Genomic DNA, 19,012 nt, shown 5'->3' on the forward strand with positions numbered 1-19,012 from the left:
TAACGCTCCTTTTTTATCTTTTATTTTCTCCTCATCCTCCCTCTACCTCCATAGCACCTCTTTTCTTCTTTAACTCCTCCTGCAGCTCATTTGTTCTTACATTCAGCTTGGAGAGCTGAAGTCAGACAGGAGAAGAAAAGAAAAAAAGAAATGTGCAGGCAGTCACATCTCTGCAATCTGTGGAACAAATGAGGTACCAGTCACATAATCTAAAAAAACTAATCTGAAACATCAAGAGACCCATCGCAACACAACATCCTGCAAGGCAGTAAAAGAAAAAGTGGGTCATGCAAAAAAGATGGCTAAATTGACTGGCACTAAGTGAGCGAATGTATGTTTTATCACACCACACGTTAATAGCTGTTGCATGTGCAATATGCGTGGCACATGCATGTGTATGTGTGCAAACAGCAGTCCCGAATAGTACACGTGTAAGCCTTTGCACACCTGAGCAAGCGTGTCAGCCCCCTCCTGTTGCAGGAGCTGAATGTTAGCTTGCAGTTTGGTGATGCAGATGTCTTTCTCAGCAATCTCCTTCATGTTGTCTTCGTGGATCCGCCGCAGACAAGACAGCTCGCTCTGCAGGTGCACCAGCCTCTCACCGCTTTCCAGCACCTGCGTCGCAGTCTTCGCCAGAAAGGAATTAAAATTTGATTTCCCCCCCCCCCCAAAAAGAGACAAAGGTTTATTTTCATTGAGAATTATTCACTGGCTAATACTCCTCATACAATTTTTCCAAATTGCTTTTGATTACTTTTTCATAAATGTCTCGCAATAATCTGAAATGAATTGGAATGAATAAAATTACATTTTTATATCAATTCTTAATGTCTCATTTTAAAATAGAAGTCCATGTAATTACAACTGTAAGAGCCTGAGCGATAATTGCCTGGGTTGTGTAAGACAAATTCATAGTTAGAAGTTCACATACTGCAGATTAAAATACAACGTATACTGTAAATATATATCATTTATAGTTTAATTTGGCCACGTGTTCTAGAAAGCTGTTCATTTGATAGTGTCGTCGTGCTAACAAACAGTATTTTTTTAAGTTATGGCGCTCACATGTACCAAGGCTCCGTGTGTGTTTGTGTGTCCTGTAGATCTGTTTGCGCATCTGCATTGCAGAAGCACCAGCTAAACAGAAACACAAGTGGAATAGAAAATATATAGCCATTTGTTGAAAATGTGATTAACAGAACAAGCTCCAGTTACTCTACTTGTTTCTCTACGGATCTGTCTGTAATCACACAAACCACTAATTAGCGGCAGTGCAAATGAGTCAACTCACAAGCAGCATAAACAAACAGTAACCAGCCAACACACACATAAACAACCAACAAGCCTGGGTTTACCACAAGCACAAATGCATGTGTGTATTTCTGCAAGCCTGTGTGTGTTTACGTGTGCCTTAACCATAAGCCACAGAAGACAGTAAAACAGCAGTGGGTATAATTTAGTGACACCCTGTAAGGAGGTGTGGGAAGGTTGTAAAAATCTCTCCCTTTTAATCCCGAACGGCGATGCCATGTTTGTTACCCAGGGCTCTGAGATATGCTGGTAATTCATCACACACGCCATGGCTTCCTGTTAAACCTGACTGCACATGGAGAGCTTGTAGCACAGCTGCCAAACCAATATCGTAAAAAAAAATTAAAAAAAGACTCCTCCACCTTTTAAACAGCCTTCTCAACAAATGCTGCAAAAAAAAGAAACAATTTCTTAGCAAATCATTTAATTGTTTCAACCTTACAATTGCTATGAGAAAAAAAAAGAGATTTGTTTACATTGTCTTGCTTTTTTTGGGGAACTATCTTGAGTCCAGACAATTACGTGCAAACGACAGAATGTCTTGTTTGCATTTTTGTGGCGTGATCCCGGTAGCTCATTCTTTGGAATGTGCTAAAATCAAGTCAAGTCAAGTCGGTTACCTTTTGCTTTCCTTGTATATTCTCTGTGAGCTCCCTCTCCAGATCCGAGATGATCATGTCCTTGGTTTGCAGCTGGATTTTCACATCTTCCGTCTCAGACGTCATCTGGTCCACGGAATCACTGCTATAGCGGAAAAGCATAAGGAAGAGGAAGGAAATCGTGAACTACTGAACAAGCAGATAGATGTAAAACATAGAAGGAAAATATCTCTTTTCAGGTTTATAGTGAGTACAGAGTGCATTATTAAGTGATGTGAATTACAGAGATGAAAGCCACAGCATATTGCAGTGTATATAATTGTTTCCATCACAATGTATAAGCTTTGATCCTTAATCAAATTGTTTTAACAACTGATGCAGGATAAAACAGGAATGTGTAAGCAACATGCAGCACATGTATAAGGTGTAAAATTCAAAAACATCTCATTCAAAAGCAGCAAAGAGATGCTGAGCCTGTTGAAATTTGTGCTAGATGACAGCAACCAGAGCTGATATGTGTTTCTCTCCGTCAGTGTGTGTGTGTGTGTGTGTGTGCGCACGCGTGTGCATGCATGTGTATAAGTCTGTGTGTCTCCCAGCGGTGAAAATACGTTAACTCTGCCCAGACACCTTTCTGAGTCACCAGTGACAGCTGTCACACACCCAAGATGGAAAGAGAGAGAAAAAAAACCCAGATCATACGGCACTGTGTGGTACTGTTCACAAACACACGGGCACGTACAAAGACACACGCAGGCACACGCACGCACACACAGTTTCATATTTACCAGCCTCATGAGATGAGCTATTCTGATGAAACTTTGCACAGATTAAAAATGTTAAACTCACATTTGATCAAGCGTGTCTACACTTTCACACCAAGTGGAGAAGGAAAGGCAAGATTTGACAAAAGTGACATGTGAGTGGATAGAGAGCGCTGAGAGTTAAATCTTTCACTTTGGCAAAAAAAAAAACAAAAAAAAAACTTTTCAGTCAAATGGAGTAAAAGCCACAGAGGAAACAGTGAAAGCTGACTTTAGATTATAGTCTGGTTCTGCCTCGATAGGAGAATGGGAACGTGTATGTTCTGCTGTGATTAATCCACTTGATGTCTTTTTATTTAATCGTAAGTAGAGTTTTCCTCTGTTGTAAATAATCACCGAGCTAAGGTGATAATTTACAACACACAACCCGTGATATAGAAGCCTAAGTAACACATAGGTATGTGTAGAAGGATGGTTTTTGGCCCAAAACATGTCATTTAAGACCAAAAGGAAAAGAAATGCTAACATTTATTATAAGATGACTTCTTTAGGTCCTTTTAGTCAGAGGTGCAAAACTTAGGTGTAAAAACAAGCTAATTTAAAACCTATTTTCCTATAGAAGGAAGACACTTGGAAAATGGATGTGAGTGCGTGCAAGCATATGCTCGCTGCAAAAACAAAGATTTTTTTTAAAACCACACTGTTCTTATCTTGTCCAAGAACTCATGAACACACAACTAATGCAGAGTCAAAGGATTAAAAAAAACAAAAATAATAAAATAACTATAATTTGTGTTACTTAACGACACATAAGCCTCTATTTTCTGCACCATTAATGGATGGAACTGAATTTATTAAGGAGAGGAGGATCCTTCATTTCCAACAGTTTTGCTTCTTTTGGGAAAATCAAAATGAAAACATGCAGCAAATCCTGATCTGCAACAAGTCAACATGCAAATTTATTCATGCCATTCAAGTGCGTACGTATCTGCGTGCGTGTGTGCATAATATTGCAGGTCATTATTATGCATGCAACAAATAAGGCTGCACGGCTTGTTATATTGCAATATACAATAAGTACTTGTGGTAAACAAATGACACAATGTCACACCACCAGAGGAACAGAGAATTCCTATTAAAAGCATTAAGTGTTGTTATGATTACTGTGTGGACAGAGTGAGCAGGTTGAGTGAATGTGACTGAATTGTGCGTGTGTGTGTGTGTGTGTGTGTGTGTATTACTGTGACTGTATGTGATATTAAAGCAGGCTCTCGATTTCTCAACCTGTCATTCAGCCCTATTAAGCAAGGCTAACAAAATTAGTCATGAATATGCAGTAATAACAAATGCAAATTGCCACCACTCCCCCCCAACACGCTGTGCATGTGGGTGTGTGAGCGTGTATACATATGTGTTTGCCCCCAGGGCTATAGACATTGGCTCTGTAAACCCAATTCTTTCTACATCATTACAGCAACAAGGCATAATTCATAAGAATAATCTGAACATCTATGTAACCTGGCACGCAAAAAAAGGACACAAGTCCTCCTTGAGACTCTCTTCACACGATGGGGTTCACATATAGTACAGCGGGTTCGCTTTAACCTTTTTATGTTGTGGGGGAAAAAAGGCTGGGGGTTTCCCGCTCCGCGTTTTATGCTTGAGACACAAGCGCGCACGTGTCGGTGCATGTACACACACCAACATGTAGATAGTCTGTTGCCTCCGTGTCCCCAGGGTGGTGTTTGACACAGCCTGGGCGCTGCCACAGCAATTAACCTCCCCCGTTAATGAGAGGAGTTCTGTCAAGCAGCCAGATGGCACTGCCTGGCACGCTGCCATGCAAAGACACATATGCTCATATGCCCACACAGCTTCATTCACACACACACACATACACACCCAGAGACATGCACATATACACATTTAGGAACATGCACACGCAATGCAATCATGCCCCCCACCGCCCCACCTCACTGTACATCTAACTGTTGCTGCTTGTCAGCATCCCTCACCCCTTCCCCACCCCCCCCCCCCCCCCCCCTTCTTCACCCATCTCCTGCATTGTCTTCTCTCCATCATTCCTCCCTAGCTCCATCTCTGGCAGCTGCTTATCCATGTCGCAGCGCTGCAGATGTCACAACTCATCAGCTGGGAGAACAGCAGGGGAGGAGAAGAGAGAAGATTTTTTAGAGGAGAGGAGGAGTTTTCTTGCATCTCAGTATTTGACAGAAAAGCAACCAACTGGATGAAGTTTCATATATTCGCACACGACTGACTAATCAATGTGCTCATTTCGTGACTTTTGTTAATGTCGGCGACTTTTTCATACATGTAGAAATGTTAGCCGTGGCTTTAATAATCAGCTGTATCGTTAAGAAGTGTGTGTGCTTATATTTGGAAATGGGTAGATACGAGCGCTGCGCGTGTTCTGCTTTGTGTGTTTGTTTGTTAATTAGCGTGGCACTTGGCCGCGGCACGGCCCGCTGTGTGTGCATGTCTGCATGTCCGTACAGCAGCCCACCAGGCCTTCGTATTGATCAGTTAGCTTGGCCTAATAGGAGAAGAGGAGCCTGACCTGGGAAAGTCAATATGGAGAAAAAGAGACATATCCTCCTCCCGTCCTGAGAGAGAAGTGGGAGAGAGAGAGAACGAAAGAGAAGAGATAGATACAGAGGTAGAGAGTCTACTGTACACTGTCAGTGCTGAAGAAAATGGTGAAGAGTGTGTAGCTTTTTGGAAAACCAGCTGGACAACAGAAAAACAACCAGCGCCAGAAGAAAATAATAATATAACAATGATGAACCCACCCCCCTAGTCTCTTGAAGCCCATGTATCTCATCACTCTGTTAACAGAGAAAAGTTTGAGTTTTGAATTAGAACAGTCTCACTGAGGGATACCGCCTAAGTTTCACATAAGTGAATTTCCTACCTTTCCCAAATGAGAATCAGGATATTCTGTCAGAGCTTTTTTCCTCTCTCTTTCCTAACTAACTTTCAGCATTTGACTGCTTTTGGCAAAGGAAAACAGCACTCAAGTTAACTCCTGTGTAAGAAAAAACTGCTGGAGATTATACTAAGGGGAAATAATTTAAAAAATAATTGGGATAAAAACTAACACTCACTCACACATTAATACACCGATAGATCAATGTGTGTGGGGGTTTATGGGTGTGTGTGTGTGTGTGTGGGTGGGTGGGTATGTGTGTCGGGGGTGTCTGTGTGTGTGTTATGTACACCATTTCAACTGAAATATATAAATAAATTTGTAGATAAACAAAAAAAACAGAGAAAACGGAAAAGTAGATAAAAGACTTAGGTTTCACCACGCACACGCATACATACACAAACACACACACCTGGCTGAGTGATGCTACCCTGGAGGGTGGCTTCAATCTGATGCGTTTAATGTTGACGCTGGTGGCAAGAAACACACACACTCACCCGCTGTTTCAACCTGCCTGTCATTTCATTTCAGGAGACCTGATTTACTCATTTCATTTATTTAATTTTTTTTATTATTATTATATGTGCAGCCATTTAAAACGCTCAAGGTGTGATGCAAAGCCCCACATCTCTGACAGCAAGTACGCTGACTGAGGATCCATCACACCCTTCAGTGCCTTTTACAGGAATGGCATAGAAACCCCGTATAGCCACAAACTCGGCTGTGCCACATTGTGCCAGACCACTGATTCCTGCTTAGCTGGGTGCTTTAATTGGCTGCGCTGCAGGCTGTCAAACCACCGACTGTCACTTTTGACCATATTTGGATGTGTTTTTTTAGCTATTATATGACAGCTTGTGAAAAATAAATATCAACTGCAATAATACCCATGTGTTTGGAAATTAACTGTTTTTCTTTTAGGTCAGTAAATATTATATTGTCACCTTTGATGACAAAGGCATTACTTGTCAGCAGGGGTTGTACTGGAGTTTGAGAGGAGGAGGAGCTCTTGTGTAGTGAGGTCAGGAACACATGATCTACTGCAGGCAGTAGAAACGGGGACAATGTCTTTAGTTAAAATTTGGGCAGATTATTCACTTTTTTTTGTAATTTCAATGACATAATCAATACATTTCAATAACTCTACAGCATACATCATTGCTTTTTAAAATCAGACCACTTCCTGCAATAATCACTTGATACACCATGAAAACATATTGGCATTCTCTAGATGAAACTAACCTATATTTTGACTCTTCTGCTGCGGATAAAAATGCTGACTTCATTCTAAGCATAACTGCTCTGTTGCCAAAGGGTAACTATGAATTTGTGCACAGCAGCTCAGCTGTTTGCTTGGAGAAAAGCATTTGGGTTAATACCTAAGATCACAATGGCATGTCAGAAGATATAAATAATTAATGAAATTACTGCTGCTGCTGTGCCACCTGCGTAACTTGCAGACGGCCAATCTCTTAGTGTCGGGACATCGAGAGATTGAGTTGTATTGTAGCATCAAACAGCTGTGTGATGCTACAGCAGCTGTTTTATAAAGGCAAAGAACAAAACAATGATATGTACAGCACGAGACAAGGTGTAATTTGAATGAGTTTTTATTTGGATGGTTGTTTAAATTGTCCAAATTATCCAAATGCTTCTCAATTGATTTTCCTATCAAACTTCTTACTGGTCAAGTGAGTCCATGTGCCTAGCTGGCAATGAAAAAGTGTGAACTAGATAAATATGTATGAGCACAAAGATTCAAAAATGCTACTTTCATTAGTTTTGTCAGAATGTAAAAATAAAAATCTATCTCTCTGGGAAGATCTAACGTCAAAACAGAACACGTCTTTAGGGGCTTTGGAGCATTGCATGGTGGGAAATATCATATAGGGATTTGCATATTGCCATGGGGACAGTGGTGTTGCAGTGACTCCCTAAAGAGTTCAAGCTCCCTCAGGATAGACACAGTCCCTGAGGCCAGCTCTGCTACCTTTCTCAACAGTGGGGTACCTGTGCATGTGTGTGAGTGAGTTTGTGTGGTCGAATCATGAAATTAATCATTATTTCAGTCAAAAGTAAACTTCTCCGAAGAAAAAAACTGCCTAGCTGATGAGAAGCGAAGGTAATACAAACCTGCGTGGGATGTGAGCCACAGGTCCAGTGACCTCATCCAGCAACAAAGGCTTCAACCCAGCCTCAGACACCTAGGATACACAGAAAATGACATCCTGATTATTTATTTCTGTTTAGTGTATTTGTAGTAACTGCAGCATTATAATGCAGTACCATACACCTTGAAATGAATTTTAATGCTAAAGTAGTACACCCAAGAAATAATACGTTCTCTCTGAACTCTAACATATCCAAATAGTTCAATATTCACTTCAGTACAACCTAAATTTCTGTTTATTAGATATACACTGCTAAATAAAGGAAAATAGTTTTGTAGAAACTGATTTTCTCGGGTGTAAACCGTGATGAAGTCCGACAGCGCCCAGGGGTAAAGGTGTGAAGTGTATCACCCCTGACTAATTGCTAAGAATTTGCATCTTGTTGACCGCAGCAGCATGATAATATTATCATGAGGAAAGAAGACATTAATATACAGCAACTGCATAAATAAAATTGAAGGAAAACAATCATTCCTCATTTTCAAACCCAGAATCCAAGATTAAAATGGAGATAGAACTGATTTAATAATTCGACTTCCCTCCTGAGAGATTTTTTTTTTAAAGAACATCTTTAAAGCAATACAGTAGTGTGGGAAGTCAAGTGCATTGAAAGGAGGACAGAGAAAGCAAGACAGAGCATATGCAGACAAAAGCTTATGCACAAACACAGACAGACACACAATTCTCAGATATAGTTTCAATTCAAAATACCCCTTGCCATTATCCTGTCTGCATGTCTTTTTTTTTCAAATGAAAATTTGTAAGGACGAGTGAAAAATGTGTCAGCACAGTTATTGTGAGGTCAATTCACACTGTGCAAAAAAGAGAACAGCATAGAAGGGGGGCAAAGGAATTAACTGAGTTCAAAAGAAAAGTAAATAGTTCTGATTGTCCAGCGTTTTTTATTAGGCCAGACTATTAAAAAGAGGGAAGAAATAGACAGGACAGGGCCAAATTAACAAGGGCAATAAGCAACAGCTGAAAAGAGCAAAGAAAAAGACTGCCAGAGAAGGAGAGAGCGGCAGGAGGCTCCACGGAAACAGAGAGGCCCGACACCGCTGGTAAAATATCGGCCACTCTATCGCCGTGGTGACAGGGGTCACTCCGGGAAAAGGAAATCAATGCTGACAGCAATGACTCACAGGTCAACACATATCCCCCGTGTGTGAGTTAATGTGTGTCTGTTCGTTTGCTTTTGGCCATGAGTGTGTGCGTGCATGTGTGTTTTTCAATTATGCATATGTTAAGTGTGTTTATGTGTATAACCATGCGTTTGTGTGCATGCGAGATAAGATATGGAGCAGTAGAGCACATATGGAGTGCATAAAATATCAAGTTAAACCATCTAAAAAAAGGATCTGAAGCATGTGTAAAGATAAGATTCAGTTCATTTAATGTGTAGTATTTAAGGCCTAATGGTAAAAGACAATTATACAGGTCGCCTTTGCTGTTTTAAAGGAGACTAATCATTAAATAACACACAGAGTCTGGATCTTCCATTTTTGCCACCACTTTACTATGAACTTGAAGAAAACTTTAAATTAAGGACATTGATTGGTGAATGATGATTACAGAAAAGGTGTTCACTCACATATTAGTGCAATTTAACCTGCTGGCAGTATTTATGTATGGGGACTCCTCCTGTGTGATGGCACGTTTGAATATTATGTTGTATAATACCAGCATAGCATTACTGGTCTATAAGAAAGTAATATAAAAAGCCAAGCTGTCCGTCCTCTAAGTAATCAATCTGTTTACCAAACCACATCTATAAAAATATACATTTAAACACACACACACACACACAAAAGCCACACACGATCATAAAATATTCATATTCTAATGCACCTGCAATGTGACAATGAGAGGACCTGGAAAACGTAGAGGTCAGCGGCTAATATAGGTAGGCTATGTGTGTTTAGGAGTGTGTGCGACTGTGCGTGCAGGCCTTATATATACCCTTGGGTTAGCAGGAGTTACGACCTGCTTACATTATTAAGGTGAGTAGTAGGCTGTGTTATGTATGCCTAAAAAGCCAGTCAATTCATTACTGATGCAATCCCCTAAGTACATGAATAAGCGTGCGGCTTTCTCCTTTTCTCTGCCTCTCTGAACTGTAAAGGAGACAAAATATTGGTGCGATGCAGGGGGCTTTAGATAAATCAGAAACAGGAGGAAATTAATAATAAGAAATAAAACAACATTAGCTGATTAAGTATGTATGAGTGTGTGTGTGTGTGTGTGTGTGTGTGTGTGTGTGTGTGTGTGTGTGTGTGTGTGTGTGTGTGTGTGTGTGTGTGTCCATCGTTAGTAATCCGTCACCTGTGGTCTCAGCTTTATGAAAAGGCCTGCAATCTATGATAATGAGCCCTGTGAAGGTTATGACCACAGTAAACTCATTTGTTAGCAGTAGGTATATATGTGTGTGTCTGTCTGGCTGGCTGGCTGTTTTATGTATAATATAGCAATGTCATAAAGGAGTGGCGAGGAAAAATACTTTTAAAGTATTGGTGAAAATCATCAGAGACGGGGAGTGAGAGAAAAAGAGGCAAGCAGGAAAGAAAAAGAGAGCACATTACACAGATGTTGCATCACATCAATTAGCTTCCTTGGGCAGTTATTAAAAACACAGAGAGGACTTATACAATATATTCTTCTGCACGGTGTCCTCGGCATAACAAGCAAAACTAACTTCAAATGTTGTGTCACAATTTCTTATTAGGAAGGCAAACGTCCTATTTTTTTTTTTTTTATCTTTATTTATTTTATCTTCATCACTACAGGTCCTTTCCCTGTTATGCACAGGGAAAAATTGTATTAGATACGATGTAAAGAGATTGCACTTGTAGTTGCAGTATGGCTGGTAAGTACCAAAAATGGTCAACAGTAGGACTTCTACTGTAAGAAATACAAGGAAAGCGCAAAATAGCAACAGTCATTCCCAGACTGATTTCCTTCTTCTCCACTGTCACTCCTCTTTTTGCCTCAATTTTCCTTCATTTCTTTTTCTTTGTTTTCAGCCTCAAACCTCATCACAGTCTCTTGTCCCCTCCTGTCTCAATCATTTGCCCCTAACATACTCCCCCCCTCCCCCCAACACACACACACTTCCCCTTTCTTGTTTCCTTTTCTGTCTGAAAATAGTCATCAATTTTCTCCCGAGCTTTGTCAACTAAAAGCAACAGAGGAGAAAAAAGACAAGAAACAAGCAAAGCGGGAACGTGTGCTCATGAGTCACCAGATCACAACACAAAGCGAAGGCTGAATAAAATAGAATCAAGCAACTCAAGCCAATTGTGACTGGAAGGAGCACGCCAGCATCTAGTTCTGCTACGTCACGACCTGCATGTTCAGAATGAGCGTAGACAAAAAAAAAGAAAGAAAAAGTTTACTTTAATTTTGCTTGAGCCTAATTCAAATGATGCAACGACAGCATACAGGCAAAAGCACATGTCTGCTGCCTTACTGAACATGTTATTGACGAGATACAGTGTGGCATCAAACGTACTGGCAGAGCCTATCCAATATACTGTATGTGCCGAGACGTCCCTTTATAAGATTTTGCCTTCAATTCTATAATCTTTCAAATATAAAATGTCCTATTTTGCCAATTTGTTGCAAAAAGACTGGGAGAGTAAGCTTTATTCCTAATTAGTGAAGTGGCACTGTTGTAAACCTTCCCTCTGCCCAATGGAAGAAGACTAAACTGTAGCAAATCACATTCATACAAAAAGTTGCTGATTTTAATTTTGGCTTGCCCAACCATGAAAGTTGCGTTGACTAAACTTACCGGTTGCTCTTAAAGTAAAACCCAAGTAGAATCATTTCTACACAGTTCAGAAAGCCACTGTCGTCTCCCTGCATCAGACGGACTTGTTACAGTTCCATCCTGTGGCTGATATATTAACAAAGGTTTACAAGGGCAGAGCACTACATATGTAAGTTTGGCCTTATGGCTGACCTTACAATGCACTTAGTATCCTGTACAGGGAGTAATGCTGCAGCCACTCCTACAAGCCATTTATTCCAGCTAACGACCGTCAAGCACTCATAAATCAGCATTAGGAACCTCTTTCGCCTTCTCTCTCTCGTTTAGTCCCCCTTCTCTGTGGCTCCCTCCACTCCTCCGATATTTTCTGCCCCTTCTTGCATGCATTTTTTTTTTACAATTTACCTTTTCAAACCTGTCACTCATTCTCATTCAAATTCAATGTTTTTCATTCTTCTTCCTTTTAACTACATCCACACTGGCAAAGTTGATAACACCATTTGAAAAATGCTTAAATAAACGCATATTCCTTGACCAAACAGACGCATATAATTTGTTATCCAAGTTTAATTTAACACTTCTAGTTAAAGCTGAAGTCTTTGTCTTCTTATGGGCAAGGATTGTGTGCTTTGTGCATGACACAAGGGATGGACACACGGTGACTGCAGGCTGCAAACATGGGCGTTGACATCGCTGTTTCCAAAACTCCATCTGTAAACTAAAACTGGGTCATTGCGGATCTGTTTTATGGGTCCTAAAATACCAAAGCAGTGTAGGTCTACAGGTGTAAACATAACAGCATTGATGTAGTGTGCATATGGCCTTATACTGTGTATCTGTCTACCTGTCAGTCCTCCTCATCATCATCTCTTTATTTATTATGTGTGGCCCCTCTACCCCCTGCCATCCATCCTGTTTCACCCTCTCTTTCTGAAAACCCCTTCTCCTGCAGATAGAGATGGCGTCCCTGAAAGGTCTAACCTGGTATTGGCACCTATATTGATTTTAATTAAGCTAATTAGTTCATTATTCCAAGGATCAAACAGGGGCATCCATTACTGCATAGACAGAGAGAAAGAGAGACTTAGGGCTCTTGGGTGTGGAGGGGTGCTATGGAGTTAATATGGTAATGAAGACAATAAATTATCACTCACAGCAAAGTCATTAACAACAGCATTAGCATAGTCAACCACCGTGACCCCCGTGACCTCCCCTGCTCTGTCTTTCTCACTTTCACTGCCTTGTTCCCTCAGAGCACCTGCCACAAACGCGAATGCTGAAGCGTGTGTGAGGTGCGTGCATGTGTGCATGTATTTGTTGGGGGAAGTGGAGTTTGGGGGGGTTGATAAAGGTCACAGAGATCATAGACTGTTTTTAATGCTAACCTGAATTAGGTTTCAGCAGTCACTGCTATGTAGGGTTGGACAGGTGTTCTTTGAAACGCTTCTACTGCACCAAGTTCGCAGCATGAATCATATACAAGCTAACCACAGCTTAATCAGTTAGGAAGCACGCTACATCAGTACTTCTATTACAATCATTTTCTTCAACATATTTTTGACAGATAGTCTTAATGCACCGGTATGTATGTATTTTCAAGTAGACCAGATGTCAGAACTCTAAAGTTGTGGTCATCCTTAATGCAGGGCTGATATGCGCTGTAGCCTGCATACTTACATGTTTCATTTACATGTAACTACAACCCAGGAAGAAAACTGGGCCTTGAGAGTCCTGCTATGAAGAAAGCTCCACATGACAAGAAAAATTGTGCTCTCATTAGCAAAAATTAAGTCATGAGACCAATTTTATCATTTGGTTCCCAGGCTTTAAGATTTTAATAGCCCCTGTTCTGTGGTTTATGGGAATGTCATAAATAGTCGCTTTGTGAATCACACACACACACACACACACACACACACACACACACACACACACACACACACACACACACAAATTGGAGCCTCATCACAGCTAGAGACATTGCTGGCATTCAGTGAGCAAATTTGTTGTCATCACTTGTTGTAACTGGTTTTGCTCTCTCCTCCGATACAAATAACACAAAGAAAATCCTTTGTCAACCACCGTTTATAAAGATTAACAAGCATGGCCGATGGGAGACTTCCAGTTTAGGCAACCGCAAAAGAAGACTGCAGGGGTTCCAATGCAGGCTATTGAACTGTTTGTCCTATCATGTGGGTGTTTTTTTTATCTATGATTGTAGGAACATTTTGGGGGCGACGGTGTTCAAATTTTGTCATGACGAGCTGAGTGGATGCCAGCTGATTCCAATTTACCTCTTCTGATCTGTACTTACTAACAAATACATGTCTCAAATTAAAGACATGTCTGTCACTGCAGATGTTTTCCTAGTACAGTTTAACTTGTTTAAGTAAGGTTCAAAACATTAAAAAAAAGACTATTTCTTCTTTATCTAAAATCCTGGGTTGTCCTATAACCCCTTCAGTTAAAACAGGTGTTCAAGTACAGTACAAGTTTGTATTGCATGCAAGGGACATGTCCATCTGTCTGTAGATGGCACAGACCAAAGGCTAATTGTAACAGTCTAGAACCCAGAATACAATCCTTGAATTTTATGATATTATGGCCACAAAACAAACTCTGTTTAGTGTCCATTAGAGTTCAGCCCTATTGTGTATCAACAAGACCATACACTACGATTCAATCAGACGTTAGCCAAGCTCCTATTACAGAGCTCATTGCATCGTTTACATTGTGGAACGGTCCATAAGTAGCTCTAAATGCTCCTCATTTGATTGGATTTCGCATTATGGACATCAGAGCAGAAACACACTGACTATCCTGTCCCCTGACTATCCTAATAGACTGTTGAGTGAGACGCTCCATTTGTTTGTATTTGTTTACTGATGTAGACCCTGAAAACATACAAAGTAGCATAAACAGACAGTGAGAGCATCGTGTAAGACGGGTGAAAATGGAGATTCAAAGGCTCAGAAGATGGGTCGATAGCGGCAACAAACTATTATGTTCCCTCACAGCGTGTCTCTTTTGCTGCCAAACGAAGCTGCTGTTATCACAAACAATAGCAAAACTATGACTGGATGGACTGAAGGACTCTCAGCAACTAAGTGAATGTCACTTTAATAGATTTTACAAATTGTTCTTCACCTTTTCCCTTTAAGCTGTATGTTTTTAATCAGCTTGAGAAATGGAAAAATAAATTAGTAAAGTTCCTAAAATTCCATTACTGATAATAAATGTGAAAATTAACAAATGTCTTTGCTTTTCAAACTATCCTGTAGGCATGTATTGTGCTATAATATGCAAGAAAGACATATATTGTAGAACTTATTCAATAAAGGAATCTGAGAAAGTGCTATGGAAGAAAAACGGCAGAGATGCCGGTATTTGTGTTGCTTAAGCAATGTCAGTGAAGAGAATTAAGTTTTAAAATGATGAAAGTTAAAATTGGGCAGCTTTGAATGCTCAAAAATGCAAAGCATTATGTTAGCGTGACCTTTGTAGTAACGGTGTAGAGAGCACACAAAGCTAGCCCTCTGACCTTCTACATAATGGCAGATAAGTACTTTGATGTATAATAAGCCATAATTACTTTTCTGTGTGTAAAATCCACTCAGAGGAGAGAATATTGATAGAAGCCTGGCCGTAACTAAAATGGAACAATGACTTAAGGTCACTACATCAAGTGGTGGTGATGTTGTTAGTTCCTCCTATAATAAAGTTTTCCTTTTTTAGGCAGTTTTTCCAAAGACCCAAAAGCAATAGTTCATTATCTGTCTCAAGGATAGATTCTAATTCACATTAAGGAAGAAAAGAACACTGTAAAATCGCTAAAATTACAGAAGATATATATTAAAAACAAAGACAAGAGGCCTTTTCATGTGCAGAGGAATTTTTGGCAACCAGAGGAGGTTTAAGTCAGCCACAAAAAGAGCCCTCCAACCCTTGATCATGTAATAAAATTATTTTCTGAGAGGTTTTTGGTCTTTTTTAGTCAGGCATAATAGCATTTTTGTTGATCGAATGAACAGAAATAAGAGAAAAATGCATCGATTTTTGTCAAATAAGGTAACAAGGTAACTTTGCCTTCAGAGTACGCAGATCAGTCATGCTTACTGCCATGGCTAGTCACCTCTTGTAAGCCCATTCTGAGCCAGGAAAAAAAAAGCACTGGGCGCAGTTACATCTGTGTCAAGATGAAGCCATTTATAAAATCTTACAGCCAAAACACGATCATGGTTCTGTCCAGCTCCCCTTTGCAAATCCTCAATGGTCTGAACAAGCACCTGGATGTGGTCTGTGAGGTCATTCACGTAAGACTGCAGGAAGTCCACTTTCTTCTGTAAGAGCAACAGTACAACAGGATAAGATAGTGGTTAATTATTGTGGTTTAATAAGCTGACAGTTTATATGTTTAATTAGTTGCTGAGTACAGATTATGGTAATTGTTAGGCCCCGGTCATACAGGCCTAGAGACTCTCTGGGACAATGTGAATACTGTAACAGATTAGTGAGTGGCTGGCCTGAGTTGGTGGCCTTAAACAGGGCAGAGTAAGATTATTATTAAAATATCCAATAATAAAAAGTTCATTAAAAGTCAAAATGATGAATCCCAATATGGGAGTGTGCACAAACACTAACCACAGTGCAGTTAAGCAACATATATCCCCTCAATCCAGCATGTCACTTATAAATGTAGTACTCCTTCTTGATGTTAAAACAGGGACTATATCCCCAGTGACACCTCACAGGAAAGGCAAGAGATCCAGGCAAACACAAAATAATAATGTGTTTCTTATTTAGTTACATCTTACCCGTCTTTAGAGCAGATGAAGAATCTGATTTAGCATTGAAACACATTAAATGATGATCAATTGTATGGCCGGGCAGGTTGGGGGTCTCTGTAACTTTCTGACAAACTGAAGAAAATACATCTAAAGACAACAAGTGCAAAACATGTTGGTGGTGAGATGTCCACAGGCTCTCATTCTATCCCAACAAGTACCCGAGACATATAAAACAGTCGAAGAACGAGCCAAAATACAACAGTTTATAAAAGAGAATAAGAAACAGAGAGATCGTCAAAAGCCACCAGTGACTATTTTGATTCTACTTACATTAAGTCAGTAAGCCTTATTGTTATTATGGCACTGTTTGAGTATCTAAATCCTTGACATATTTTATTCACTGAGCTGGTTGTGACATTTAAAACTTTTTTTTTCTTTTTCATTTTCCAAAACCTTTATATAATGCTGAATACGCCAGACAAAGAGGCCAGATCCTTGTGGCTTTCACACAGAAGCCCACCTAAGATTCACAATAGATGACCTCTGCCCTCTATCACAGGAAAAGGAATACTTAGTGATCATGCACTCAAAGTGTAGGGAAGACTCAAGAAGGCATTTCAATGTTCAGATTTTATTACTTACAAAAACTGATAACCTAACCGTATTCTTTATTTTCTTATTCCAGGTTTAAAAAAAAAAGAAGCCTGTGCACTTAGCTTAAGGAGCTTTTGCAGTTTTCCAGATACCCTACACATACAATGATTGTCCCTCCGATAAAAGGAAGTGCCACAAACCTAAGAAGTATATTGCCTTAGAGGACCACCTGTACATCTGTGCTGAAAAACATCTGTCCCCTACAGCCAAAAGTAAATAAGCAGTTTATACTGTCCCCTGATGCATAACATTATACTGATGTTTAGCTTCAGGGAAAGTAACTTTACAAAGATGGCAAATGTGACAGTACGGTAACATTCTAGGGTTGACATTGTTTGTTTGTTGTTGTTGTTGTTGTTTCTTACTTACTTTTCACTTTTGGAAAAGCTAGCTATGATAAGTGCCCTAAAGCATAAGAAAAAAAATGAATTCTTGAACTGGCAGGTTGCTCAAACATTTCAACATTTTAAGAAACATCATAAACCTAAAATGGGTTCATGCAATAATGGATGTTGTATTTTCAGCGGACACGCTTTATGATTAAGTGTCCCCATCAACCTTTAGGACTTGGGAGCTCCTGGGTTCTGAACATCATAACCTTGTTAAGCTGGCCCTTGACTGGGGCCGGCTGACCATAACCTATTCTGAAACCTTGTTATTTTTCCTTTGATGCACAGTCCAGCTCACACGAGCTACATTCTGTTGCTAAAAGATGTTACATGACGATCCCGATGATTAGAAACCTCTCTTTTTTAAATATGAGTGTGGCTCTGTGTTCCTGATCTCTGCCGCTCAGATGGAAACATAATGCAATTTGCCACCTGTTACAAGTGCTGCGGCTTTATGAAAGCACCGCTGCGCTTCCTCCTGTCATTTGTCTGACAAGACAGAGGTCATCTTCTGATGTTAGAGTCAAGGTGGACAGGATGCTGTATGATTTGTAATGGATGGATTATAGCCTAATGACAATAGATGTTAGCCTAAATCTAAACATGCTGTAGAGACTGTGTCTGCTAACCCGTACTTTATGCAATTGTCTGAACCCATAAAAACAATCTTTCACAATCCAGGGTCCAGACTACTGGAAGGGCGTGTGCAGAATCGTCATTAAGACGACTAGCATTTGTTTCCAATGTTAATAGGAAAAAACACGATACTATTAAGGAGCTCTTTATTTTAAATAAATGGGTTGGATTCGTGTGTTTCAACGTAGCTGTATAAAGTGCGAACAGAAAGTCTGGATTTATTATTTCCCTCAAGAAATCTGATGCTACACTTCTTAACTTTGTCCTTTAGTTACCGTAAACCGGATGTTACGCCAGGACTAACAATAATGGCAGCGGTGGGATTCGAACCCACGCCTCCAGAGAGACTGGAGCCTAAATCCAGCGCCTTAGACCGCTCGGCCACGCTACCCACAACGTGCGTTTCACATGTGGCACAACAACTACTCACCTGTGGTAGTTCTCCCCTTCTACTGGTGTCCTCCTCCAAGCATCTTAACTTCAGCTCGTGAAGCCCTCTGAACTCGTTTAGTAGTTCTTTAATAATGTTTAGCTCTGTTTCGGGACTCTGATTGGCTACTATGAGCTCTTTTTCACCTGAGCAAGAAGACAGGTGAGAAGCGTGACTAAGCGTTTCCGACAATGTTGAGCTTTTCCTTGGCTGTGCGCAAGCTGCACGCATTTCTCCAAGAAGTTCCTGCAACCTATTTCCTAAGTCAACTGCATAAAGGCTTGCAAAAAGCTAGCTAAAAACAGTCATAATCTCGGTTTGGTAAAATCTTATAGTTTAGGCAAGTACACGGTAACCTGGAAAAAACAAATCAAATCAAGATCCCGGCACTTTGAATGAACTTGACATTTAAGACTGAGTAAATAATTGCCGTGGCTTTTCTTAACAAGTTGGTCGCTATGTATCGTTGCTACAACTGAGGAGTTTGAATTATTTTTCCCCAGACGGTATGCAGGTTTTAACAAGTGCTTTGGCGCTACGCTGTGCGATTGGCTC

General features: G+C 40.2%; 1 protein-coding gene and 1 non-coding gene across 2 annotated transcripts; both read right to left on the bottom strand.

Annotated features, from left to right (window-relative positions):
* Nucleotides 1-20: 20 nt before the first annotated feature.
* Nucleotides 21-18,946, bottom strand: LOC146702105 (uncharacterized). Its single transcript, XM_085468641.1, has 6 exons — nt 18,458-18,946; nt 15,782-15,901; nt 7,755-7,825; nt 1,932-2,055; nt 448-627; nt 21-115 (listed from the first exon to the last, which is right to left on the bottom strand). The coding sequence occupies exons 1-6, from the start codon at nt 18,686-18,688 to the stop codon at nt 32-34; spliced, it is 810 nt and encodes a 269-aa protein (XP_085324767.1). The 5' UTR covers nt 18,689-18,946; the 3' UTR covers nt 21-31.
* trnal-uag (transfer RNA leucine (anticodon UAG)) lies at nt 18,337-18,418 on the bottom strand. The gene has a single exon. It is a non-coding gene; the product is annotated as a tRNA-Leu (tRNA).
* Nucleotides 18,947-19,012: the final 66 nt, after the last annotated feature.

The sequence above is a fragment of the Copadichromis virginalis genome, linkage group LG9 (genome assembly GCF_057382275.1).
Source record: "Copadichromis virginalis isolate Kocher_CV1m ecotype Utaka linkage group LG9, C_Virginalis_male_GT1.1, whole genome shotgun sequence".
Lineage (NCBI taxonomy): Eukaryota > Metazoa > Chordata > Actinopteri > Cichliformes > Cichlidae > Copadichromis > Copadichromis virginalis.